The sequence below is a fragment of the Oreochromis niloticus genome, linkage group LG20 (genome assembly GCF_001858045.2).
Source record: "Oreochromis niloticus isolate F11D_XX linkage group LG20, O_niloticus_UMD_NMBU, whole genome shotgun sequence".
NCBI lineage: Eukaryota > Metazoa > Chordata > Actinopteri > Cichliformes > Cichlidae > Oreochromis > Oreochromis niloticus.
Window position 1 is genome coordinate 16,851,585 of NC_031984.2, and position 26,643 is coordinate 16,878,227.

General features: G+C 42.7%; 1 protein-coding gene across 2 annotated transcripts in view; it reads right to left on the reverse strand.

The window, feature by feature from the left end:
- Window positions 1-7,118: 7,118 nt before the first annotated feature.
- LOC100706185 (deoxynucleoside triphosphate triphosphohydrolase SAMHD1-like) overlaps window positions 7,119-26,643 on the reverse strand; it is a 53,114-nt gene continuing 33,589 nt past the window's right edge. The window contains exons 6-19 of one of the 2 annotated variants that reach the window (XM_019350226.2): window positions 12,314-12,474; window positions 12,068-12,222; window positions 11,754-11,827; window positions 10,733-10,900; window positions 10,545-10,645; window positions 10,271-10,379; window positions 10,093-10,184; window positions 9,879-10,000; window positions 9,635-9,774; window positions 8,290-8,319; window positions 8,120-8,206; window positions 7,858-7,965; window positions 7,666-7,779; window positions 7,119-7,491 (exon numbers count right to left, since the gene is read on the reverse strand). In XM_019350226.2, coding sequence (XP_019205771.1) covers window positions 7,474-7,491; window positions 7,666-7,779; window positions 7,858-7,965; window positions 8,120-8,206; window positions 8,290-8,319; window positions 9,635-9,774; window positions 9,879-10,000; window positions 10,093-10,184; window positions 10,271-10,379; window positions 10,545-10,645; window positions 10,733-10,900; window positions 11,754-11,827; window positions 12,068-12,222; window positions 12,314-12,474 — 1,479 coding nt within the window. In that variant the 3' untranslated portion in view covers window positions 7,119-7,473. The remainder of the gene's footprint in view (window positions 7,492-7,665; window positions 7,780-7,857; window positions 7,966-8,119; window positions 8,207-8,289; window positions 8,320-9,634; window positions 9,775-9,878; window positions 10,001-10,092; window positions 10,185-10,270; window positions 10,380-10,544; window positions 10,646-10,732; window positions 10,901-11,753; window positions 11,828-12,067; window positions 12,223-12,313; window positions 12,475-26,643) is intronic. The other variant, XM_019350227.2, reaches the window with a different exon arrangement.

The following is a 26,643-nucleotide window of genomic DNA, read 5'->3' on the forward strand; positions in this document are numbered from 1 at the left end:
TACAATATGGGATCAGATTCGGCCCCACACATCACATTGGCAGTTCACGAAGGTCATCAGGCCAAAGAGTTGGGAACAATGGTGAAGCAAGCGCTGGATAATGCTTGGTGGCAACCCACCCAAATTCCAAATTTTTGTTATGCACCATAATGTAAAACATACCGTATCACATGTGTGTCCAGTGACGCAGTGATACTAGAGCATCAGCAAATATCAAGAACCCATGGCAGCAAAAGAACGGATCATCCAGACGCAGTGGCAGAACTTTCAAAATTGCCTGACACTCTGTGGTCTACTGGACCCACAGATGTCGGCCTAGCCCATTGTTCGCCTGTTCTGTTCCAGCTGAAGTCAGAGACACCAATTTCACGACCACAGTATAAGCACAAACCTGACGCCGAGGAAGGGATTGCTGAGACGATTGAAGGGCTGCTGAAAGCAGGAGAGCTTGAGCCCTCGCAATCCCTTTGGAACACACCAATTTTGCCAGTGGAGAAACATGGGACAGGGAAGTACCGTATGGCACATGATTTAAGAGTCATTAATGCCATACTACGCACTGATACGGTGCCCGTACCTAATCCATACACAGCTTTAACAGCAATAACCTGGGACCAAAAGTGGTTTACATGCATTGATCTAGCTAACGCGTTCTTTTGTCTCCCCTTACATGACTCACTCAGAGACATTTTCTCGTTCACATACAGAGGCCGCCAGTTTAGATACACACGCTTGCCACAAGGCTTTTCCCTGTCCCCGGGCATTTTCAATCAGGTGCTCAAAGAAGCCCTGTCACCTTGTCAGTTGCCTGAGGGGTGTACACTAATACAGTATGTAGATGACTTGCTCATCGCGGCTCCTTCAGCAGCGGCCTATACGGCAGCATCGCTCACAGTGCTCAACAGACTGTCTGAATGCGGCTTCAAAGTAAGTAAAGAAAAACTACAGTTGGTTCGACCAGAAGTCACATTTCTGGGCCGTGTAATAGCACATAAATCATTGGGACTAATGAACACACACAAAGACCAAATTTTGACACACCCAAAACCAAGAACGGTGAAAGAACTCCTTTCTTTTCTTGGCCTGACGGGCTACAGCAGACAGTTCATTCCAAACTATGCAGGGAGGACGGCCCCCTTACGGGATTTGATCAAACAGGTGGGCGTTCGAAACCTTAAGGCTGAATTGCCATGGACGCTCGACACTGAAGCCGCATTCATTTCATTAAAACAAGACTTGTCAAGAGCCTCTGATCTGGCTACACCCAATTATGATGAGCCATTTTACTTGGATATTTCTGAAACACACGGAATAATAAATGGTGTGTTGTTTCAGAAAAAAGAGGGAGGAAGACAGGTACTCATGTATGTCAGCATAAGATTGAGCCCAACAGAAGCAAGGCATCCTACATGCACACAGCATGCAGCAGGTTTTGCCAAAATAATACAGAAAACAACACATGTAGTGAGAGAACACCCATTAAAAGTTCTGACTACACACAGTGTGGTGGCATATGTGAACTCACAAGCGTTTACTATGACATCATTAGCACAACACAGATTGAGTAAAGTTCTAGATGCTCCAAATCTGACATTTACACATGAAGGAATCAATATGGCAGATTTAATGGGATCAGGAGAACCCCATGACTGTGTTAAGAAAGCAGAAGTTGAAGGGAAAGTCAGGGAAGACTTAAAAGCAGAACCTATTCCTGGAGCTGAGGACTGGTTCACAGATGGCTGCTGTCATCGTGATGAAGAAGGATTGAAAGCAGGCTATGCTATAGTCTGCAAACAAGGAACTGAATTTGAAGTAAAAGAAGTGGGAAGAATTGAAGGACAACAGTCTGCTCAGAGAGCAGAAGTAATTGCACTGAGTCGGGCCTTGAGACTGGCCAAAGACAAAAGAGTGAACATTTATACTGATTCAGCCTATGCCTTTGGAGCAGCCCACGTGGAACTCCCACAGTGGAAGAGAGTAGGGTTCAGAACGGCAACAAATGCTCCTATTTGCCATAGGAAGGAAATGGAGGAACTGGAGAGGGCCCTGCATGACCCAAGCGAGGTGAGCATTATTAAATGTAAAGGACACTCTCAGGCAAACACCATGGTTGCAAAAGGAAATCAGAAAGCGGATGAAGCCGCAAAGGAAGCAGCAGGGTATAAAGGACGACAACAAATGGTGCAGGTAACTGCTGAAGAGGAAGCAGCTATCAATATGTTGGAGGAAGCCAGACAGGCCCTTTCTCCTTCTTTGGAGGAGAAAGAGGTGTGGCAGAGCAAAGGAGCCCGGAAAGAGGATGGTCTCTGGAGAGGAGCTGATGGACGACCGGTCTTAACCGACAAACTGACCAGACAGAAGATAACCAAGGCACACAGGCTTGGCCACGTGGGAGTGGCACAGATGGAGAGAAATTTGTGTCACTGGTGGCACCCAGATCTAACAGCCATGATAAGAGAAAAAGCCCGAACGTGTCTAATTTGTGGAGCACACAATCCAAAACCAGTTGTAAAACCGGAAGCAGGTATGTTTCTCCTGCCAGAGAGGCCAGAAGAAATTGTGATTGATTTCACTGACATGATTGATGTGGGCCCTGGGGGAGTCAGGTATTTGTTAGTGTGTGTAGATGCTCTGACCGGTTGGCCCGAAGCATGGCCTACTAGAAAAGAGGACGCCAAAAGCGTGATTAAGTGCTTAATCAATCATTACATCCCCAGGCATGGGTTTCCAAGGCGCATTAGATCAGACAATGGAACCCACTTTAAAAATCGAGACCTGGAGGAAGTAGAGAGAATGTTGGGAGTAAAGCACAGGTTTGGGACAGTGTACCATCCTCAATCTCAAGGGAAGGTAGAGAGAATGAACTTAAATTTGAAAAACAAATTATCTAAAATCTGCGCAGCGACGGGGTTAAATTGGGTCTCAGCTCTACCAATTGCTCTAATGACTATAAGATGTTCTGTTAATAAGTCTACAGGGTTCACGCCACATGAGTTGCAGACGGGAAGGCCATTCCCAGCACCCTGGACAGAGGTCCCGGCGGAACACACCACCAGGAGTAACAGGTCTCATGCAGAATATTGGGATGAATTAAAATGTCTTGTTTCCAGTTTCACAAAACAGGTTACCTCTGGACTGCATACAGTGGACCGGGTGACCCCAGAGGCAAAGGTGATGTGGCTGAAGGTTATCAAACGCAAGTGGAAGGAGCCACGCTGGACGGGTCCTTACGAGGTCATTGCCAGAACAACTACAGCAGTTCAACTAAAAGGGAAAGGTGATACCTGGTACCATTGGTCGCAGTGTGCACCAGCACATGAGAGCTTGATAGAGGAAAACTCGTCTCCAACCAACACAGGTGTCAACGAACAGAGGCAGAATAAATCCTCTCACCTGTGCAACAGGGCAACCAGTAGACCACCTGGGAGGCCGAAGAAAGAAGAGGAGCAGCGCAGAAGGTCACCGCGCCACCAAAAAGGAGTGGTAACAAATTGAAGAAGACATTAGTAAGACTGAAGGTGGCAGCCACATGTGCCTGAAGGATTGAAGGGAATAGCAATACAGAGGGATTTTTCTGTTTCCCAGAACCCTATCACCCTTTCTCTAGGTCCGTGGAGCTCCCTGCCCAAATCCGAAAGCCCGGGAGGCGTGTTCTATCTGGTAATCGGGGTGGACGTGTCAGGAACAGATCCATTTGGGGTAATTAGGGTAAACTTAGTTGACCCAATCACCACTCTGGCTGACCAAACAATAACCTCGGCAACTGTAGTTCAAAAGGGGCAGGAACCAAAAGAGAAACCAGTTCTGACAATAGATTATACTAGATTGAAGCCTCAGGATTTGATCGAGCGTGCCACCGGTTTCACGGATAGTAATCTATGGCTTGATTGGGTGGCTCAAAATGCTAAAGAACAACATGTATCTGACTGTGTTGCTTGTGCTTCAGCTAGACCACGTTTGTTTACGGAGCCCGCACCACTGTATCCAGAGGATAAGTGGGGTTACGATTGCATGCTGCAGCTAACTAAAGGTGCAGTGACTACTGGCGACTGTACTCTGTTGTCCAGACTTTTTCCTCCCATTTCAAAACAGACAACAGTGGGACCATTTATGCCAAAACAAGATAACTATACGTTTCAAGTTTTCTACAGATAATGAAAAGTACAAGGTGGGAGAAATCGACCCAACCTGGTGTGCTGTCACACTCACGGGAAGAACCACCAATAATGTAAGCGACCCAAGCACATTTATTGGTACATGGGCAAGAAGTGGGTTGTATTATTATTGTGGGGAAAGCACTCTTTTGGTTCGTGTTCCTATGGGAAGCGTAGGGACATGTGCAATGGTGCGGCTGGGAGCTCCACTCATACTTGTTGGAAATCAGGTAAAGACCATTCCACAACATAACACACGTACCTTCGCCGCCAGACGTAAAAGACACATTTTGGCAAAAAGAGGGACCCAGGGTACACATGCTTACGATCCTCGCCTGAACTCACCGACTTGGATAGACTCCATCGGAGTGCCCAGGGGAGTTCCAGATGAGTATAAGCTGGCAGACCAGGTAGCTTCAGGATTTGAAAGTATATTCATTTGGGTAACGCCTAATAAGAATGTTGATCACATTAACTATGTTCATTACAACTTGCTGAGACTCTCTAATCTTACCAGGGACGCCATGGAAGGGTTTGCAGAACAATTGGGTCCGAGTTCGCTGATGGGAGTGCAAAATCGAATGGCCCTTGACATGTTGTTGGCGGAGAAAGGAGGCGTGTCTGCCATGTTCGGAGACATGTGCCGCACCTTTATCCCCAATAATACTGCCCCAGATGGCTCAGTAACCCGAGCTCTGGAGGGCCTGAAAACCTTGTCTAAAACCATGCATGAGCACTCAGGTATCAAAAACCCGCTGGAGTCCTGGATGGCATCCGTGTTTGGACGTTGGAAAGGTTTGGCCATGTCGGTGATGCTTTCCCTGGCCACACTTTTAGGAATACTGGTCATCGGTGGGTGTTGTATCATTCCTTGTGTCAGAGGATTGTTGGTAAAGATAATGGCGAGGGTTGCGAACCCCGGACGGGTGGGGTCCATCTACATGATGAACTTAGAACCCATAGAGTGGGGCAGGGAGTGATACAACACGAGGTGTGGTGACATTCCTTTTTGGAATGTCAAAAGAGGGAATGTGGAGATTCAGAAATTCTTTTATTGCTGCCATGTAACCTGCATTATTATAATTGCATTAATAACATATTTTACAGCATTATTCTATTAATAATATTTCTTACAGGGTTGATATTGTATTGAAGATGTTTGTCATCACATTGAACTTTTCTATTACAGGTGTAGTTATGATCAATCTATACACATTGCATATTTGTGCTTATTTGGAGTTGATGTTCCATCCAAAAGGGTCTTAAGCTTCACTGGTGCGACTGTCCAGGTGATACATGCTGAGGGAAGATGAGAACGTAGAAGGTTGACTGCATGCATGCTTACAATACACATAAAATCTAGTAACAGGCCTGAGCGAAGGCCCAAATGTATCCTGCTTCTTTTGTAACCTGTTGCATTTTAGTCTACTTGGTGACTGATGATGAGGGTCAATAATTAGCCCTTAGAGACCCTGAAGCTTGAAATTTATTGCCTTGTATGGAAGGTGTTATAGAAAGAAGTTTTATGTCTGTTTATAGCCATTAAAGATGTACAAGATGTACCATTGACTGAAAACAATGTATTTTTAATCTGTAATTGACGTACGTGGGGGCGAGATCCCCTATGCTATAAAATCAGCATCCAGTGTATTTTTGTCGGAAGACATATGCTGATATTTCTTCTCCTGTTTAATAAACTCACCGTTTGATTGCACTTTTCTGGGGCCTCTGTGGTTTGTTTCACTGCTCTGCATTTGATTGATTCCGTGACACTGGCTGTCCACTCTATGCCTCACCATTAACTTCCTGTATGTTCTGCCTGTAGATGCTTGTTTGCAGTAGTAAGATGTGGATCCTCAAGTCACCAGTTGTTCTTAATCATTGTCTGCCATAAATACCCAGTACTCTCCAACTTCCTGGCACTTGCAGACTCTGTTAAGACATTTAGGCTAGGTCCATATGTACACGGGTATTTCTGAAAACTGAGATTTTCCGTTTTTGTTTTTTTTAAAAATCCCGTCCACACGTAAACGCAAAAACGAAGGAAAACGCTGCTAGGAACATGCCAAAGCAACAGGTGGCGATATATTCCTCACCGTGTAGAAATGTTGGCCAATCAGAAGTCTAGAAGCCTGGGTGGGAAAGAGTAAACAAAGATGGCGCATAGAAGCAGAACTGAGTCGTATGTGTGGAGGGACAGAAACTGTGTGTGTATATGTAAGCATTTAAACACTGCAGAGAGTAAAATTAACAGTAACAGTATTTTGTCTAAGTCCGCCATTGTAGAAATCCATTTCACCGAAACAATAACGTGACGCACAGTGTGATGTCAAAAAAGGCGCACACCTTTGACGCTGCGTTTTCTCCGTTTTCCTCGTCCACGAGTAAGTGCAAAAACTGTGTTTTCGAAAATCTCCACCCTGGCAGGAGTTTTTAAAAATCTCAGTTTTCAGTGACTGAAAACGCCGTTTACGTGTGGACGTTTTAATACCAGTTGTTCATCTGTTATGCAGACCCTTCCCCTTGATAGGAGAAAATGCCCCATAAAATGAGAAATAAAAGGCTTTTAAAATAGGAAAGAAAGGTAAAAAAAAAAGTTTACCTTTTTTCCATTGTTGTATGTATGGGAAGTCAATATATGGTTTTATAAATATAGCATTGGTATCATAATTCCTTCTTATGGTGTAACTTCACAGTGATACAACAGAAAGAGAAAAGGAGCTTTATTTTGAGTAGACCAGAAATCAACAAACACATCTAAACAGTAAAACAGCTGAAAGGTTTTATTAACCTTTGGTAGGTGTTCATTTTGAGACCCATTACATAATAAAGAATACATTTTCACACAATCAAAAATCAAAAGACTACCCAATGCTTGTCTTGACCATATATTGATCAGAGCTGAGCTATATAATATAATATCATATAATATCATATAATATAACAGTGAAACTTGCGTGATATATAGTTTATTCAATACATTACTCGTTTTAGATTTTAGGTTTTTACTTCACATTGATATATATTGAAGAAAGTAAAAAAAGCCCTGCTAACCACAAAACCATGTCAACTAGAGATGTGGAAGATTTAGAAATCATTCAGTATGTAAATATATTGGTTATATTTAATTTCCAAACTAAACCACTTAGTAAAAATAAAAAAACAAAAACAAGATATTGTAAAATAGACGAAGTACTTCACTTTTATGATTTAAATTCCTGTTTCAGAATCTCTGCAGTATCCCTAAAACTTAGTGTCTGAATGTTTAACATCTTCAGATTCACTGGGCATCTCCTGGTGTTGCTTTTTTGACGTCACTCTAATTCTCCTCCACCTCCTGTATTTATATAAAGTTCATTAGTGCAACCAAGAAGGCAAAGTTATAAATCTGTAATTTGTAATCAGGACTCTGACAAGATACAGAGTTTTTAACTGCAGTTTGCATGCTTATCTTCCCACCACATTGCTGCTTATGTAGTAACACCACTGCCATTAAATAGAATAGTAATACCTTTTTCACAGCCTTGAAGCACTTCTTTGCATCTTCCAGACTCTTATCATCACGTCTCTTCCAGTAAACCCTAATATGCTTCTCAGAAAAGCATTCTGGGAGAAGATTTGATACCTGACAACAAGCACAGTGACATAAAAATGACAAAATATGCAGCAGAAAGTTGCCCTATATATGCACTGTGATTCTGACCTCTTCTCTGGGGATCTTGAATCCAATGGTAGGGTTAAATTTGCTGTAGAAATATGTATAGTTACTGATCGGGTCTTCATTTTTCTTTCCATAGTCAAATTTGGCAACCTGAAAGAGAAGTGTGATAGAGAAGCTGGTGTTTATATTCACTGTAAGTAATGGCTCATTGGAGGTTCGCAATGTCTTTTGAATCAAATGATTATTAACAAAATCCAAGATATTAAGAAAAGACTTATTGAAGGCAATTAGATTAAAAACTCACTTTAACTTCAAAGTTGTCATTTTCATCCTGTTTTCCATCCTTAGGAATGGCTTTAGCCAGTTCTGTTTTTAAACGTTTAGTCACATCCTAAGGTAAGGAAGAGAGAACCCGAGCCTTTATCGTTATTATTGATTTGTTAATCTTGTTTTATGATGAGTTGTCATTCTTACCTCTGCTTTCTCTTGGTCTTCTTTCTTCAGCTGAGAAAGTCAGAAAAGTTGGAGTGAGAAGACAGGGATTTATTCATTATTAATAACAGTAAGAGAACCTTCACATTACACTCCTTCCATGTGTTTCTCAATTTTCATTTTTTTTTTTCTATTTGAAACTGGATTTTTCTCAGATCCCTAAATTGAAGACTTTATTAGGTCTTCGAAGACTTCAAAATATTAAATCTACAGCTTGGTAATAGTGTACACCTTCCTAGCTTCTGTTAGGGGCCTGTGTATAAAGGCAATGTCAGAAAAGGTGATCCAGGAGATTTTTTTTAAGTGTTTTCTCTCATTGAAAGAAAAGAAAAAAAAAGAAAGAAGAAAGAAAAAACAGAGGGGAAGCCCTCTGTTTTCTTCCTTCCTTCCTTTCTTTCTTTCTTTCTCCTTTTCCTATCCCCCACTCATGTCTGTCCCAAGTGTAATAACTTAAAATAAAATAAAATAAATAAATAATAATAACAAAAGTCAATCAAATGGACCAATATAGCAAGGATCCACTTGGTAAAGTAAATCCGTTGGGCATCTTTCATGGCCTTCAGACAATAATTTTGATGGCCAAAGAACCAAACGGGACAGGAAACAGAGAGAGGAAAAAAAAAAAGAAATCCCTTTCATCAAGCAACATTAGCAACAAAGAAGTTTTTCTCTCTCTGAAAGACTGTTCTTCTAAAATCACTAACAAAATAACTACATTGATCAGGGCAATGACAAACTATAGAAAGTGTAACTAGTTTTTTTTTTTTGGCAGATATCTGTATCCCTTTAAATGCCAACAAATGCTAACTAGTGCTAACTTATAAGTAGCGACAAACATGGTCACTGCCAAATTCAAGGCTTTGAAACAATATTTCACAAACAAGTTGGGTGACATCATGATGGCTACTGCTGTGGATATAATTAGTAGTTTACCACTAGTTTGTCAAGAATACATTTACTAGACTAAATAGTTTATAACTTCTATCTTTATACAGTTTTGTACAGTTGTGGACAAAAGTTTTGCCAGTGTCGCCAGTGCAATTTTTTTTTACATGTATTTGCCAATAAAAGTTTAAAATATATGAAATCTTTCTTACTACTTTTATTCACTATATCATAGAAACAAGTGAAAATTAAATAAAAGCTCAAGCAGGAATGCAGATGAAAAACTTACTCCACTGTAAAAACTTTTGGCCATGACTACATGTTCATAATGTCAAGTTTAGAAATTGTAGATAAGAATAAGAATAAGAATAAGAATAAGAAAACATCTTCAGCTGTCAATACTGAACTTGTAATACAAACACATGAAAAGCTAACTGCACACCTTTATTTCACCGACAAGCTGGTACAAATCTCGAGACATGATCCTCTCTATAATCTGTGCTGCCTCCCCCAGAGAGGAAGGGGTGGATTCATTTGAACAAGAACAAGCATCATGGTGGAGTATTTGTTCAATCACTTCATCTACAGAGCAAACAGAACAAATAAAATGCATGTATAGACAACTTCAAATGCTTTAAAAGTTAAATGAGCAGTTAATTTTAAACACCACAGTTCAAATCCTCTACCTGTCAGCTTGGTGTATGCCTCCTTGTCTCTTTTAGCTTCGGAGAGACAGCACGTCTTCCCTTCTGAGGACTTAATTTGGAAGTGTGGATCCTGATTTGCTTTTAAGAGAGCGTCTTTAATCCTGGATAAAAATGGCCAACATGTCAGTTTTAGGTGAAACAGTAGACAAATTAAATGTTGTGTAGTATTGACACCTGAACTACAGGTACTCACATAATCTCTACTGCCATTTTTACTCTGTGCTGGTAGGCTCTTCTGTGGAGAGAGTTTCTTGTGTGGAACATGTCATACAGGTTTGCCATTTCCTGTTGAAAGCATTCCAATAGTTTAGTCACAGAGAATGAGATAAATAGTTTGCTCTTTTCAAAATTAATTAAAAAAAGGTCAACACCTTGTCTCTAGAACAAATGTGCAACTGCCCGTCCACATTACACACTCTGGCAAATACGATAAAGCGTCGATGGTCAAAGTTGTTCTGGATGCCCAGGTGGTGGCAATCCCTGAAATAGGAGTGAGAAGGTGTGGATTTCAAAAAACAACCACTCCCCCCCACAAAGAGGTTCAAAGTATTCCTGAGATTCTTCATATCGTGTAGTAAAACAAATGATTGAATATTGTTGATGTTCAACAGGAATTGATACAAAGAACTGGATAGCAAGCTTCACCTTGCGAAGTAGTCAAATTTGTCCACATCAATTCCATTTTGTTTGTTTGCCACAATTTCATAGAGAAAGGATTTTTCATTGTTTCGACCTTTATACAGCTTCTGTGGAGATAAAGCCGGAATAATAAAATTTTTCCAGGAATAATCCTGACTGATTTCAAAACATTCACACACAAAAAAGATGAATACCTCGTTCTGAGGTGAATTGTTCTTAAGAGATCCTTTAATCATCTCCTTGATAAACACCAGGTCATTTTCATTGTCACCTTCTGTTATCAGTCCGTAATGATTCATCAGTGGCTTCAGGTTATTGTCATTCACTAGGTGATCAAACATAAATATAGAGGCGTCCTCATGCTGCAAGAACACAAAGACAAACATTTTAATGATCACAGATTTAAAGTGCCCCCCCCCCCCCCCCCCCCAATAAACAAACAAACAAACAAACAAAAAAACACATTTTAATTTCTCAGGTAATAAGCAACAACATTTATTTGTATCTCACATTTCAAATGTAACAGTCACAATTCCTTTTACAAAGCCAACAGGTCTGACCTAACCTGTGGAATGCATGTTCATTGTAATTTACCATTTAGTGGAACTACTGTAGCTAATGTTACTTGGCAAATTTATTTATTAAATTTTATTTAAACAAATGAAATGCCCATCATAATAGATGTAACATATTGACAACAGTAATAAAGGAGAGACTTACTGTTCTTGTTTTCACCACCTGCCAACAGCAATTAGTTTTTTTGTTTTTTGCTTTTACATCCATGTAAGTTAGTGTGCTTTAGTTTCTTTTACAGAGGCTCAGATTTTCCTAACTTTGGACAGAGACAGTTTGTTTTAAGTTTTCAGTCTTCACTCTCAGTGAAGCTAACTGTTTGGTAGCTGTAATTTAATACTTCACCTATATTTATTCTGTATGGACTTTGGATTTCCTCCAGGTTCTTCTCCCATAATCCAAAGATGTGCATATTCTGCTAATATATATTTCTCAATGGGCCATGTGAAGGAGAGAAAGTGCTCAAAGTGTATGGAAATAAAGTTTTGTAGTGCTTCAAGTGGTCAATAAGACCAGAAAAACAGCTAAATAATTGCTGGTTCATTTCCATTTTTTTCTGTATTTTTATATATGATTCAGTTTTTGGAATGACTGCTATGACCCATTTCACACAAAACCGAAAGGAATATTTTTCTTTCTTACCTCCCATTTTTCACCTTTTGGGTCTGCTTGAGGGTTGAACATTCCATCAAAGACATGAGAAAAGGGCCCATGACCTTGAATTGAAGAAAAAAAATATGGTGAATGTGTGTGAACACTGACAAAAATCAAATCAAAATCTATTTGATTGTATTTTGTTATTAATGCTTTTGTAAATTTCCAGGAAAAAACAAAGTCTCCTCCAACTTTCAAACAAAGCAACTGGTTTGAAAGTGCGGTGTATGGACTACACGATGGAGCCACTTTCCATTTTCAATATAATGCATGTAATACTGAAAAACGTGTGTATGATTTACCTAGGTCATGGCAAAGACCTGCAATCTGCACACAAAGGACATCTCGGTCATTGATGAGGGATTCCGAGTCCATTGACGGCTCCTGCTCCTGCTCCAACTCCTCCAACTGTTTTGCCCTCAAAGCTTTTACAAGCTCTCCTGCCAAATGCCCCACCCTGTATCACAAAACACACAGTTCACCATGAAACAAACTGAAAAAAGAAACAATTTAACAAAAAATGTTTAACTTCAAACATGTTGACATACCCAACTGAGTGCTCAAAGCGGTTGTGTGATGCTCCTGGAAAAACATAATAACCGCCCCCAAGTTGCTTGATTTTTCGTAGTCTCTGAAACTGGGGCGTGTCTATGATCTTGACAAGAAGTGGGTGTAACTTGATGTGGCCATGGATGGGATCATTAAACACCTGAGTGAAGAAAAAAGAAAAATTTTGATAAACTGTGTCTTATCCTTATACAAAGACGAGTAGTAGCGCTGAGTCTTTTTTTGATTTATTTATTTATTTTTTGTTCTGGGTTGTTTTGCTGTAGTCTGACCATGACAATGAGACCTCAAACCTTAGGATGTTGTGGCATCACTTAAAATTAATTAAATATGTTTTTTTTTAAAGGACTGGATTAGTGCTATCACCTCAGGAGACACTGCTGCACACTGCTTCAGTGATAATGGCTACAGCAAAAGTTGCTGCTCAGGGCTGCACCCACACACTCATTTATTTTCCAAAACAAGGAAAAAAAGAGTCATAGAATTAAACAAATAGTGTTAAGGAATTAAATATGAAGAACATAAAATATTACCTAAAAAACCATGAGCTACAATGTACCTTTTCTCTGTGTTTTACATAAAATGTTTAACAGCTTATAATCAGCCATTTCATTGCAAGGTGCTACCAAACAAACACTTTCAGCATATTTGATGCAAGAAAGCCAATAAAGACAAAACAATTGGCCAAAGCTGTCATGGAGATATTTACGACTAGATGTACTAGCGCTCTGCACCTGGGTCAATCACTCTGTTGGATTTTACTTTTAGAGGCAAATTAGGCTGATGACACATTTGCAAATATGTAAACACAGGAGTGGAAAGTTATTTGCTGGTCTAAGGAGCTTGGAAAGAAAAGCATTGTAATGTTCGGACTCTTATTTTGAAATCACCGGAAGTACACAGTGTACGCTGGCTGTATGTGTGTATGCCAGTTCGGCAGTTGACAGTTATGTGGATGCGCTGATCCTGATGTACTGAATAAATGAAACCGTACGACAATTCCGAGGCAATTCCTTCATAAGTATTGAAGCCATAACATGGTGTCAGAGTGAGTAACTCCTCAGCGGACCCACTCGAAAATGGAAGCCAATGGTGTACCAGCCCCGAGAATGGACTGGGACTCGTCCAACCTACCCGACGCCTTGCGCCCATTTAAACATTATGTTGAGTTAATGTTTTCTGGACCGCTCAAAGACAAGTCAGAGGAACAAAAGTGCAGCTTCCTACTTTTGTGGATAAGAGACAAAGGACAAGGTATAAGTAATACGTGGAACCTAACAGAAGACGAAGCTAAGCGGCTACAAACGTATTACAACGGCTTCACAACGTACCTCACGCCGAAAGCTAACCCCATATTCGCCAGATACAAATTCCATGAGAAAACACAAGACAGCGGTGAGTCCTTTGAGCACCTCGTCACAGAGCTAAAACTCCTTGTTAAAGACTGTGATTATGATAAAAGCGAAGAAATGATCAGAGACAGAATAGTTTTTGGAACCAACTCTCCTCACGTCAGAGAGAAGCTACTCAGCCAAGGGCCGACTCTTATGCTAGAGAAAGCTAAAGACATAGCCCGCTCCAATGAGCTAGCACAGTCACAGCTAAAAGCCATGACTAACGACAACTATGAAGTGCATGCCGTACGTCACAAAGGCGCAAAACCACAAAACTTAGCGCAAACCAGCAAGGCAAGTGAAAGTTCCAGACACCAAAACAAAGTCTGCATGGATTGTGGGAGGAGTCACGACAAACGAACTGACTACCCAGCCATAGGAAAGCAGTGTCTGAAATGCAAGAAATTCAACCACTTTGCAAAAGTGTGCAGATCTAAGCCCAATGTCGAAAGAAAAACAGGACACAGAGAGGTGCACACTGTACAAGAGGCTAATGATTCAGAGCCAGAACTGTTCATAGACACCATAGCTGCAGAGGATAATGGAGACAGTGCATTTGCAGACATACTACTGGGACCAAATAAGATAAAACTCACATTCAAGTTGGACACTGGGGCACAAGCAAACATCATACCAGCTAACATTTTCCAAATGCTACAAACTCCACTCAGGGAGGACAAGGACAAGCTGTTTGGCTATGGGGGCCACCCACTCAAAGTCAATGGACACTGTGAGTTGATTAGCAGTTACAAAGACCGAAAATCAGAACAGACATTTCATGTTGTTGACTGCAATGGCCCACCAATATTAGGCTTCAGAGCATGCAAAGCCCTCGGACTCATTAAAGTTGTGTACGCAGTAAAGGAGAGCATGGAAAAAGGGCAGCCCACCAAAGCACCAGACATTATGAGCGAATATTCTGACGTTTTCAAAGGAATTGGGGAATTCCATGGTGAGTGCAGTTTTATTGTGGACCTGACTGTTGCACCAGTCATGTGCCCACCAAGAAGAGTGCCCTTTGCCCTCAGGGATCATGTCAAATCAGAGCTGGACAATATGGAAAGAGACAAGTGTTGGGTTTATATTTTATTATTGTCATTTGTATTAAGAAACATGTAATCATTTGTGTTTAGAAGTATATAGTTGATGGCATATTGGAAGAATGTCTCATCCTAGGAGGTCTATAACAACTCTGTGTAGCATGAAGAGGGGAGTGCGTTCACTCCTCTTCAGAGTGTTCTGGCATAGATCACACTCCTCCTAGGAGAGGTCGTATCTTCTCTTGCTGATATATGGTATAGCAAACACACGTATATCTGTTTGCGTCTAAGAGCCTTTTGTTCAGATGTACCGCTAGACTCCTGGCACCAGCTTTGGGGAGTCTTCCTGGGGTTACATCTTGACCCCATACACACACAGATACACACACACACACACACACACACACACACACACACAGGGTATTCTTTGTTCACATGTATACCTATGTAAGATGTCATATGTTAATGAACCTATGCATATTCATGTAACCACAATAAAAGGAGTGCTATGGGGAACCTTGCTGAGAGTCTGACGGAGGTCAAGTGGGTGGAACGACACTTGGCTCCAGGCAGGTCTCCCTCATGCATGAGTACTACAAAGAACTTTACCTACTTGTGTCTTGTTTTTGCTGTATAGCAAATTGTCTTGAACGTTCCAGCGAATAGGTTTATGCTACAAACCTATCATTAATTGGTCCTTCTTGAGCCGGATCCTTGGAATCGACATTCACCGAGGGGAAAAGAGACACGCCGAAAGACTGACGTCAGCCAGGATTTATAGAGGTCCTGCAGCAAAGCCCCGAGGCGTGAGAATTCGTCATCGGGCCGGTGGATTAGCCGTCTGTTTTTCTCCTCGATGGATGGTGACTGACGGGATTCGGGACTGATGCTACACGCAATAAGCAACACCAAGTAAGTTGGAGAGTGACTCTATAACTGTAGAATTGGGTTTGTGTCCCGATATTGGGTGTGTGTCCCGAGAAATCGCCCTGGGTTTGTGTCCCAAGCGTCCCTTCATTGGGCTTTGTCGCGCGGCGGGGTTAGTGTCCCAGAACTGGGTTAGGGTCCCAGACCTGGGTTGGTGTCCCGAGCGGTCCGGTGTGGGTCCGGAGTAGGCCTATTTTGTGCTGTTGGGTGGATGTGTTTGTGTGAGTGGATGCAGAGCAGAACACGTGGTCTGTGACAGCTGTTGTTGTTATTATGGGTTCCCAAGCAACTAAGAGTGCGTCAGAGGGTGACAAGAAGTTTATGATGAAATTCGCTCCTGGAAGCACAAAGTATTTGGGACATTGGCGCAAGAAATATGGTTTTGAAGGTAAATTGGTTGTAGGACAATGTCAAATGTTAGTAGAGCAGTTGACAGTAAAGGCAGCTTGTGCAAAAGGGAAACTGAAACAGGAGAGAGAGTTACAACTGGCGTCCGCTAAACTGTGGTTAGAGCAGGCGCAGAAAAGACAGGAGGCAGTGAACGCGAAGAGCGCAGCTTTGCAAGCATTAGCTGTGAAACCTGAAGATGAGACGGTACAGTCTACTTCAGTGGTGCTGACGTTAAGGGACCAACAGCGTAGAGCAGCATTAGAGAGGGAGAGAGAGGCCAGGGAGGAGGAAGAAAAGCAGGAACAGGAAAAAAGAGAGAGAGAGGAGGAGGATAGGGTGCGACAGGAGTTTGGGGAAGCCGCAGCACAATATTTAAGCCCTTATAACACTAGAGCCAAAACCAAAAGGGATGAGGCGAGTGCAGCTGGTATGCCTGTCTACCCTGTCCTAGATACCTTTCCTATGGTGGAGGTTGCGAATCCCCATTTTGGTGTTGAAGGTGACCAAAGCCGTGTTATTTGTGTTTACAGGCCATGGACTGAATCTGAATGTGCAGAGGCATGTAAAGGTTTAGGAGACCCGTTGACTAATGTTGATGAATTTATCACCCGACACAAGCAACTCTGCTCCTCGTACCGCTTAAACGGTCAGGAAACAGAAGCCACCTTTCGGAGGTGTCTCACATATAACTGGGCTCGGGTGCGAGGCACCTATACAGGGAGGGATGGTAATACCATCCTACCCTATGGCCATGCAAATTTAAGAGGCCAAGTTGATGGGGTTTATGAGCGTCTTAGAACTACCTTTAAAGCTTCTGTAGATTACAACAAAATTGCCCAATGTGTGCAGAAAGAAGGAGAGGATGTTCATGAATTCAGAGCGAGATTAGAGGAAGTTTTTAAAGAGCATAGCGGCCTTGAAGAGAGTGCGGAGAAGGCCAGCCCATATCAGCAGCAGTTGAAGCATGCTCTGATGAATGGCTTCCATCCACGCATTGCTGCTTTCATCAGAAAACAAAATGTTAATCAGAACACTGACGGGTCCGTTGAATGCATGAATTGGGCCCGCCATGCGCAGGAAGTTGTTAAAAATAAAAAAAAGAAGTCACAAAGCTCTGAGGCCGCTGCCTTTTTAGCAGATGAAATCTTTTTCCAGGGACAGTTTAGAAGAGAGAAAAATAGAGGCAGGAGTAGGAGAGGTAGAGGCGCATGGCGACCCCAGGATAACCGTAGAAGAGATGAGAAATGTTACCAATGCGGGGAGAGGGGCCACTTTGCAAGAGAGTGCCCTGAGAACAAACCTGAAGAGTATAAACGCCCTGATGCAAGAAACCCTTATTATAATAAATGACTAGCACCTGTTGACACTGCTAACACACATACATGTACAAATGATCCTTTAGTTTGCCAGAATTTACAACAGCCTGTGTTTCAGACTCTAGATTTAACTGAAGTATTGTTAAATCTGTCAGGGAAAGAAGTAAAACCAGTTCGCACGTTAACCGTGCAGGGTAAAATCATTCAATTTCTGTGTGATTCAGGTGCAGATAAAACTGTTTTAAAAGATCATTTGTCAGGAGTTGACCCTTCAAGTGGCACAATTTATGTGAAGTCTGCAAATGGTCAGTTAAATCAGCATAGAATCTCTAAACCTGTGTGGATTAGAGATCCTACCACAGGAGAGGCAGCCCAGGGTTCAGTTGTAATGTGCCCGACTTGTCCAGTGAACCTCTTGGGAAGAGATATGATGATGAAACTTGGAATTTCAATAATTCCAACATCCGTTGGGATGATAGCTGCAGGAAAAGGAGAAACTGCTGAGACAATGGTTCATCAGGACAGTGGGGATTTGCATTATTACTGGACACTTGACCTGTCGGCCTCCAGACCTGATCAAATAAACTGTAAACTGTTAGCTGCAGCTGAGGAAATGTTGACAACCAGCCACGACACACAGCCACCAGAAGACTTGCATGTCACACTGAGATTTAAGACCACGCTTGGGCCTGATGAGGCCTACACAGATAAAGTGCTGAAATTAGGGCCACAGAGAATCACCATAAAAGCAATATACACTGATGGTGAAACCATGGCTGGATGTAGTGTGATCCTTTCTGAAGCTGCACAACAACTTTTTGCAGGGCAGACACCACATATTTCACTGACAAAGAGTGGCACAGCCGAGTGGTCAAACTTAGCATCTTTGGTGAGACAGGGGGAGAGTGTTGGAATGTGGCAGCAAGCTGGAGGGGGTTGGGAGACAGACATGCAGCACAGCATCTTTCGTAAAAAGCTGGGATGGGTGACACATACTATACCACAAACACACTTAGAGGGAGGTGAGAATGACACAACAGAATGATATGTTGTAGATGTCAGAGATCACCCGGAGCTTAAACAGGTCCCAGAGAAGCTCTGGTCTACTGGGAAGACTGATGTGGGGTTAATGACAACAGCGAGTCCAGTAGTAATAAAGCCCAAAACGTCTTTTAGGCCAAGAGTGAAACAATATCCCTTGAAGCCTGATGCAGTGGAAGGCATTAAACCAGTAATAGAGGATATGATTAAAGCAGGGATACTAGTTGAAGCTCCACAAGCAGCATGTAACACACCCATCTTCCCAGTTAGAAAGGCTGATTCACAGTCGTGGCGCATGATTCAAGACTTAAGAGCTGTAAATCAGGCAGTGGAGAGTATAGCTCCATGCGTCCCTGACCCCCACACCTTGTTAAATCAGCTCAAACCAGACAAGACACACTTCACTGTGGTAGATTTAAGTAATGCTTTCTTTTCCATACCAGTGCATGAGAATTCACAAGGCTGGTTTGGTTTTACGTATCAAGGCAAAAAATACACATACACCAGATTGCCGCAAGGTTTCTGTGACAGTCCTACAATTTTCACACAGAATATTACAAATTGTCTGTCTGATTTTGTAATTCCATCACATTCACAGATGTTGGTATATGTCGATGACATTTTAATTGCATCCAATTCAGAGGAGAATTGTAGAGACATATCATTGGCATTGCTAACTCACTTAGCTGAGACAGGTAACAAGGCCTCACTTTCAAAGCTACAGTGGGTAAAGACAGAAGTGAAATTTTTAGGACATCTCCTTAGTGCTGCAGGGAAAAGCATACATCCAGAGAGGAAAACAGCTATTTTGGCAGCACCTAGGCCAGTGACAAAGAAACACATGATGCAATTCCTAGGTTTGCTAAATTTCTGTCGATCATGGATGCCCCATTACGCTGAAGTTGTGCAGCCATTGTTAGATATGATGTACAGTAAACCTTTGGCTATGTCAGAAAGTTTGAGTTGGACCCCTGAGGGGGAGCAAGCTCTGTGCATGCTGAAACAGATGCTGACAGGAGCATCAGTTCTAGGGCTTCCAGATTATAACAAGCCTTTTGTTCAAACTGTTGACTGTAAAGGACATTTTATGACGTCCATGTTAGCACAAAAGTGTGGAGGTAGAATGAAGCCAGTAGCCTATTATTCTAAGAGGCTGGATTCAGTGGCTTGTGCATTACCTCACTGTGTGCGATCTGTGTGCGCTGCCGCTGAAGCTGTAAAGTGCTCTGGTGAAATTGTTTTGTTTCACCCTTTGACCCTGCTAGTTCCACATGAGGTGGATGTTTTATTGCTGCAGACTAAAATGACGTTCTTGTCACCGGCAAGACACTTATCTTTAATGTCATTGTTGCTCTCCCAGCCACACACAACTATTAAGCGGTGTACAACTTTGAATCCCTCTACACTGTTACCCACAGAGGAAGAGGGTACACCACATGTGTGTCGTGAGCATGTGGAAACACAGTGTAAACCTAGAAGTGATTTAACGGACATACCACTCACTGAGGGCAAAGTTTGGTTTGTTGATGGTTCGAGTTTTAAAACGGCAGAGGGAAAGACTAAAACAGGCTTTGCTGTTGTGGATGATGTGCGGGTCATCCGTGCTGGGCAATTATCACATTCCATGTCTGCCCAAGCAGCTGAGATAGTGGCTCTTACGGAGGCCTGCAAAGCAGCTGAGGGGCAGGCAGTGACTATATATACAGACAGTCAGTATGCATATGCTACACTTCACTTCTTTGCCGCTCAGTGGTCAAGACGAGGCATGACAACATCAACAGGGAAACCTGTGGAGCATGCAACACTTTTACAGGACCTGTTGAAAGCAGTCTTATTGCCCAGTAAAGTTGCGGTTTGTAAATGTGCAGCACACACACGTGGCACTGACCCCATTATACTAGGCAATGCCTTTGCAGATAAAATTGCAAAGGAAGCGGCCCTTGGAACACATGGGGTTCATATTCTGGCGTCTCAGGAGCAAACTATGCCCATTACACATGATGTGTTAGCAGACATGCAGTCACACTCACCTCCAGCTGAGAAGCAGCTGTGGCTCACTAAAGGAGCAAGCCTGAGAGGTGATGTCTACTATCTTTGTGATAAACCTATCTTGCCTAAAAACTTATATAGGACTGCTGCAATTTTGAGCCATGGGCTTTGCCATGTCTCCACAGCCGGGATGGTGGCAGCAGTCGAACGGCAGTTTTTCACACTGGGATTCAATGCTTATTCAAAACATTTTTGTAAAGCATGTTTAATATGTTGTAAACATAATGCTCAGGGGAACCTCAGACCTAGAAGAGGAAGGTTTCCCAGACCCAGCTACCCATTTGAAGTAATCCATATGGATTTCATTGAGTTGTCTAACTGTAACACCTACAGGTACTGCCTGGTAATTGTGTGCCCGTTCTCAAAGTGGGTTGAAATTGTCCCCACTAAGAGAGCAGATGCTATTTCAGTGGCTAAGGCAATATGCAAAAATGTGATCCCAGAGCATGGGATCCCCCAGACTATTTACAGTGACAATGGTCCTCATTTTGTGAATGAAATAACTGAGAAAATGTCACAACATCTGGGGATAACACTGAAAAACCACTGCTCATACCACCCACAAAGTGCGGGGCTGGTTGAAAGGACTAATGGCACAGTAAAGCTGAGACTCAGGAAAACAATGGAGGAAACAGGCAGAACATGGGTAGACTGCATTGAGCTGGTGAAAATGTATATGAGAATTACGCCGACTGATAATGGTCTAACGCCTTTTGAAATAATATATGGCAGGCCATTTAGAGTTCCAGTGTTTTGTAATGATATTGATAAAGCAGAAGAAGAAAACACACTAGCAGACTGGATGATTAAAATGTTGAAAAGCAAAGAAGTCATGAGTGCAAATAATCTGCCAGATGATTCTGTTTCTGTACAGGAAGAACGCCTGAAGCCAGGGGACTGGGTGCTGATAAAGGTCATAAAGAGGAAGTGCTGGTCGAAGCCACGGTGGGACGGACCATACCAGGCTCTGCTGACAACACCAACAGCTGTGAAGATCGCAGAGCGACCCACCTGGATACACCAAAGCCACTGCAAAAAGGTGACACACATCCAGGCCAGCTCGGAGTAAGTGGCAGGAAGACCGGGTACAAAGGGGGGGGAAAGCCTCCAGGGCCCCTCGTCTCAATCCGGTGAAGAAACCAACTGAGCCACAGGTACTCATCAGAATGGCTGGAAAAGTGTTGTCTACCCTGCTGGGTGTAATGGCTTTGATGTCGTCATGGTCAGCAGTGGAGACCCTGTATGTCCAAGGAAACCACACCCAATACCCTCATGGCTATTCTACAAACTTTTGGTGGCAGTTTATGAATACAACTGCTCACCTGAATAATAGGACGGACTGCTATGTGTGTGCTCATATGCCATTGTCCGCATATACATCTGGATTGTGGCCGTACAGCATAACAGAGGACAGAAGTTGGTGTTTGTTAGGCTTAGCAACTCATCCTGGCTACAGAGTCCTCTGGTCCAAGGCCAACTACAGTACACCTCTGAACATCACCTGGAGTAAGTCGCCACTTCTGAACGTGAATTGTTCTGAACAAACTGACTTATTGGCCTGGCCTCAAGTGTCAGACCCGCTGCCAGACATAATATTGCTGAATAAGCTAGACACAGCTCAACTACCAGTGTGTGTGATGAACAATGGAACACTGTCAGTGGGGGAGCTGCCACTTCGCTTATGTAAATACATATACACCTACTGCCCTCCAGAGAACGAGAGCAGGTGTATGAAATGCTTGACCAGTGCAAAGTGTGCTGAGAACTCGACATTGAGGAGGACCGAATGCAAGATCAACCTGGCTTACAGAATACCAGTAAAAGCAAAGAGCCAGAAGTGGACAGACTGTGCACAGACAGTGCCGAGCAGTAAAGGAACAAGAGTGTTGGCTGATTGGTATTTCATGTGTGGACATAAAGCCTATCTATCACTCCCTGAGGGATGGGGAGGATTGTGTGCCTTGGTGAAGTTATCGGATCATGTCTTCTTCATGGACAGAGTTGAACATCACCCTAGCAACCGACGGAAGCGTGAGGTGGATATAGCCTCACCAAACTCTTTTGGAGTGACAGTAGACACTGGAGTGCCGCGGGAATTCCGCATTTGGGGTGGAGGAGCTAAGTTCTTCCAAAGTCTGATCCCAAACATCGGAGTTGCAGAGGTGCGGGATCACGTGGAGATCAACCGGTATGCCCTACTGCGACACATTAATCTCACTAAGAAGCTGGGGACAGCCTTAGCGGAGGAGCAAAAGGCCATCAGAACGATGGTTCTGCAGAACAGGCTGACCCTGGACTTGATAACAGCATCACAAGGAGGAGTGTGTAAGCTCATTGGGGAGACATGTTGTACATTCATCCCAGATGGATACACGACTGGAGGAGACATCTATGAGGCACTGCAGAACTTAACTGCTCTGCAGAAATATGTGGCAGACCACACATCCGGAGGAGACGCGTCCCAAGGCTGGATAGCCTGGTTGACATCTGGACCATGGTGGAATATGTTCTTAAAGTTTTTGACTCCCATTCTCACACTGGTGGTGTTGTTTTGCTTGTTTACAGGTTGCATTTTGCCATGTGTAAGATCGATGGTGAATAAAATGATTGCTAACACTTTTACCAACTACATACTGTTGCAGCAGAGTGACATGGATGCTAAGGCTAATGTGTGTGTATGAATGAAGCCTGCACTGAAAATGGTGACAAGTGGTGTAGAGCTGAAGAGATATATATACACCATATAGCCTTATAAAATGACAATACAGGGTGGTGATGTTGGGTTTATATTTTATTATTGTCATTTGTATTAAGAAACATGTAATCATTTGTGTTTAGAAGTATATAGTTGATGGCATATTGGAAGAATGTCTCATCCTAGGAGGTCTATAACAACTCTGTGTAGCATGAAGAGGGGAGTGCGTTCACTCCTCTTCAGAGTGTTCTGGCATAGATCACACTCCTCCTAGGAGAGGTCGTATCTTCTCTTGCTGATATATGGTATAGCAAACACACGTATATCTGTTTGCGTCTAAGAGCCTTTTGTTCAGATGTACCGCTAGACTCCTGGCACCAGCTTTGGGGAGTCTTCCTGGGGTTACATCTTGACCCCATACACACACAGATACACACACACACACACACACACACACACAGGGTATTCTTTGTTCACATGTATACCTATGTAAGATGTCATATGTTAATGAACCTATGCATATTCATGTAACCACAATAAAAGGAGTGCTATGGGGAACCTTGCTGAGAGTCTGACGGAGGTCAAGTGGGTGGAACGACACTTGGCTCCAGGCAGGCCTCCCTCATGCATGAGTACTACAAAGAACTTTGCCTACTTGTGTCTTGTTTTTGCTGTATAGCAAATTGTCCTGAACGTTCCAGCGAATAGGTTTATGCTACAAACCTATCAACAAGATTATCCAAAAAGTCACAGAGCCCACCGAATGGGTCAACGCTCTCGTAATCTGCGAGAACCTAAAAAGACCCAAACTCCGGCTGTGCCTGGACCCAAGCCCTCTAAACAAAGCCATAATGAGACCACACTATCCACTCCCCACTCTTGAGGATGTGACACACAAGCTTACAGGTGCAAACTTTTTCAGCATCCTTGGCGCACGTTCCAGCTATTGGGCCATCAAGCTAAGTGAAGAGTCATCCTTTTTGACTACATTCAATACAATCTTCAGCAGATACCGTTTTCTCAGACTCCCCTTTGGCATCGTGTCTGCTCAAGATGAGTTCCAGAGGAGGACTGACGAGACGTATGAAGGCCTGGAAGGAGTGGCAGGAGTGGACGACATCATTGTGTTTGGAAAAACAAAAAGGAAAGTTATTTGCTGGTCTAAGGAGCTTGGAAAGAAAAGCATTGTAATGTTCGGATTCTTATTTTAAAATCACCGGAAGTACACAGTGTACGCCGGCTGTATGTGTGTATGCCAGTTCGGCAGTTGACAGTTATGTGGATGCGCTGATCCTGATGTACTGAATAAATGAAACCGTACGACAACTCCGAGGCGATTCCTTCATAAGTATTGAAGGCACAACAAGCGTCTGGACTTCTTTAAGTTGCTAATTGCTGTTCTAACAGTGCATTAATTTTTATACCGAGATGTGGCTACTCAGTTTATCTCAATAGTTATCCTATCAAGTAACACAAATTAGAGCCATAAAGCAAGCACACCCACACTGTGAGGCAATGATGTCTTAAATAATAATAATAATATTACTGTGGGTAATGTGTAAGTGCAGGTTTTACGCACGTTTCTTTCTGAAAGCATCATGAGCAGATAAATTAGGGGACACTGAAGAAACATTTATGTGGTTTTGATATAAAAGTAAACTATTAAAAATTTCTGTGAGCTCTTGAAGTCTGAGACTCAGGTGGAGCACAAAATTTATCCAGAGGGCAGAGTAATAGAGCCACAGATGCAATGGAGCCAGGGATTCACTTCACCCAACGAGCAATTTATTTACAAAAACAAGAAATCCGGTCTTTTAAGTCTGACGTCATTAGCTGTGTCTGGGCCCAAACTTTGCTGCAGGTCCCAAAATCAAACCATCACTGCGGAATCACTGAAAGTTGAAAAACTGTCTTAATTATTACATCTGTAATAAAATGATCAGTGTAGCTGCTCTACCAGGAGTAAGAATTAAGTTTAACTTCTAGGCATCCATGAAAACAGAATTTATGAAATTTAATGGAAAATAGAAGTTAGCAGGGAGTTAGCTCGCTAGTTTCAATCATATACCATGTTCTGACTGAGGGATTTCTGAAACAAATTAAGACGTACAGCTCTGCTATCACTTCTGACATAAATGAAGACAGGACAGTAAACAGCAGTGACATTTGTAGAGTTACTGAGGTTTGGCTAGCTGGTATATAACGATGTGCTATGTGATCACTAGCGACACAGCTATGTTAGCATAATATAAACAGTGCAGCTGGAGGATGAATGCTAAATTTTTTCCACTTGATAAAAGTTAACGTGAGGGTGTCAAGTGTGGCTCTGTGCAGGCAAGAGTGGTGGACCCAAAGTGCAGAAACACGGAGCAAAAAGGTGAACTCAAATGCAACTTTAATGGTGGATGGCAAAAAAACAGAAAACTGGCTAAACTGGGAATACGGAAGATACAGCACACAGGGGAGAAAGAGCAACTAAGGAACACAGAACAGAAACCAGAAGGCAGAACTCTGACAAACAAACCAAAAGACTAGAAATGATGAATATGATGATGGTGGTAGACTTCCGCAGGCACAAACATCCTCCACTGCAACCACTGAACATCCAAGGTATGGACATTGAGGCTGTGGACAGCTACAGGTACCTTGGTGTTCATCTGAACAATAAACTGGACTGGACTCATAACTCAGACGCCCTCTAGAGGAAAGGGCAGAGCAGGCTGTACCTGCTGCGGAGACTCAGGTCGTTTGGAGTGGAGGGCCCACTCCTGAAGACCTTCTATGACTCTGTGGTGGCCTCAGCTATCTTTTACGGTGTGGTCTGCTGGGGTGGCAACATCTCTGCCGGGGACAGGAAGAGACTGAACAGGCTGATCAGAAGGGCCAGCTCTGTTCTAGGATGCCCTCTGGACCCAGTGGAGGTGGTGAGTGACAGGAGAATGGCGGCTAAGCTGTCATCCCTGTTGGACAACATCTCCCACCCTATGCAGGAGACTGTGACAGCACTGAGCAGCTCCTTCAGTGGCAGGCTGCGGCACCCACGGTGTGGGACGGAGAGATTTCGCAGGTCTTTCCTCCCCACTGCTGTCAGACTCCACAACAAAGACTTCTGCAGCTGATCAAACCCACACATGTGCAATAAGACTGCTATATGTGCAATTCTTTTTCTGACAAAGTTGTACTTTTGTATTTTCTTACTCAGTTGTATATAGCATTTGTATTCTATTTTATTCTATTGTATATATTATTCTATTTTATTCTATTGTATATAGTATTTTATTTTATTTTATTGCATTCCAGTGTTTTCTAATTTCTGCTACATAACTTTGCACTTTTGCTGTAACGAAACAAATTTCCCACCTGTGGGACTAATAAAGGTCATCTTATCTTATCTTATCTTATCTTAAAGGCTAAATCAAAGTACAATAGTAAAGAAAACTCAAAACTCTGGGTCAACGA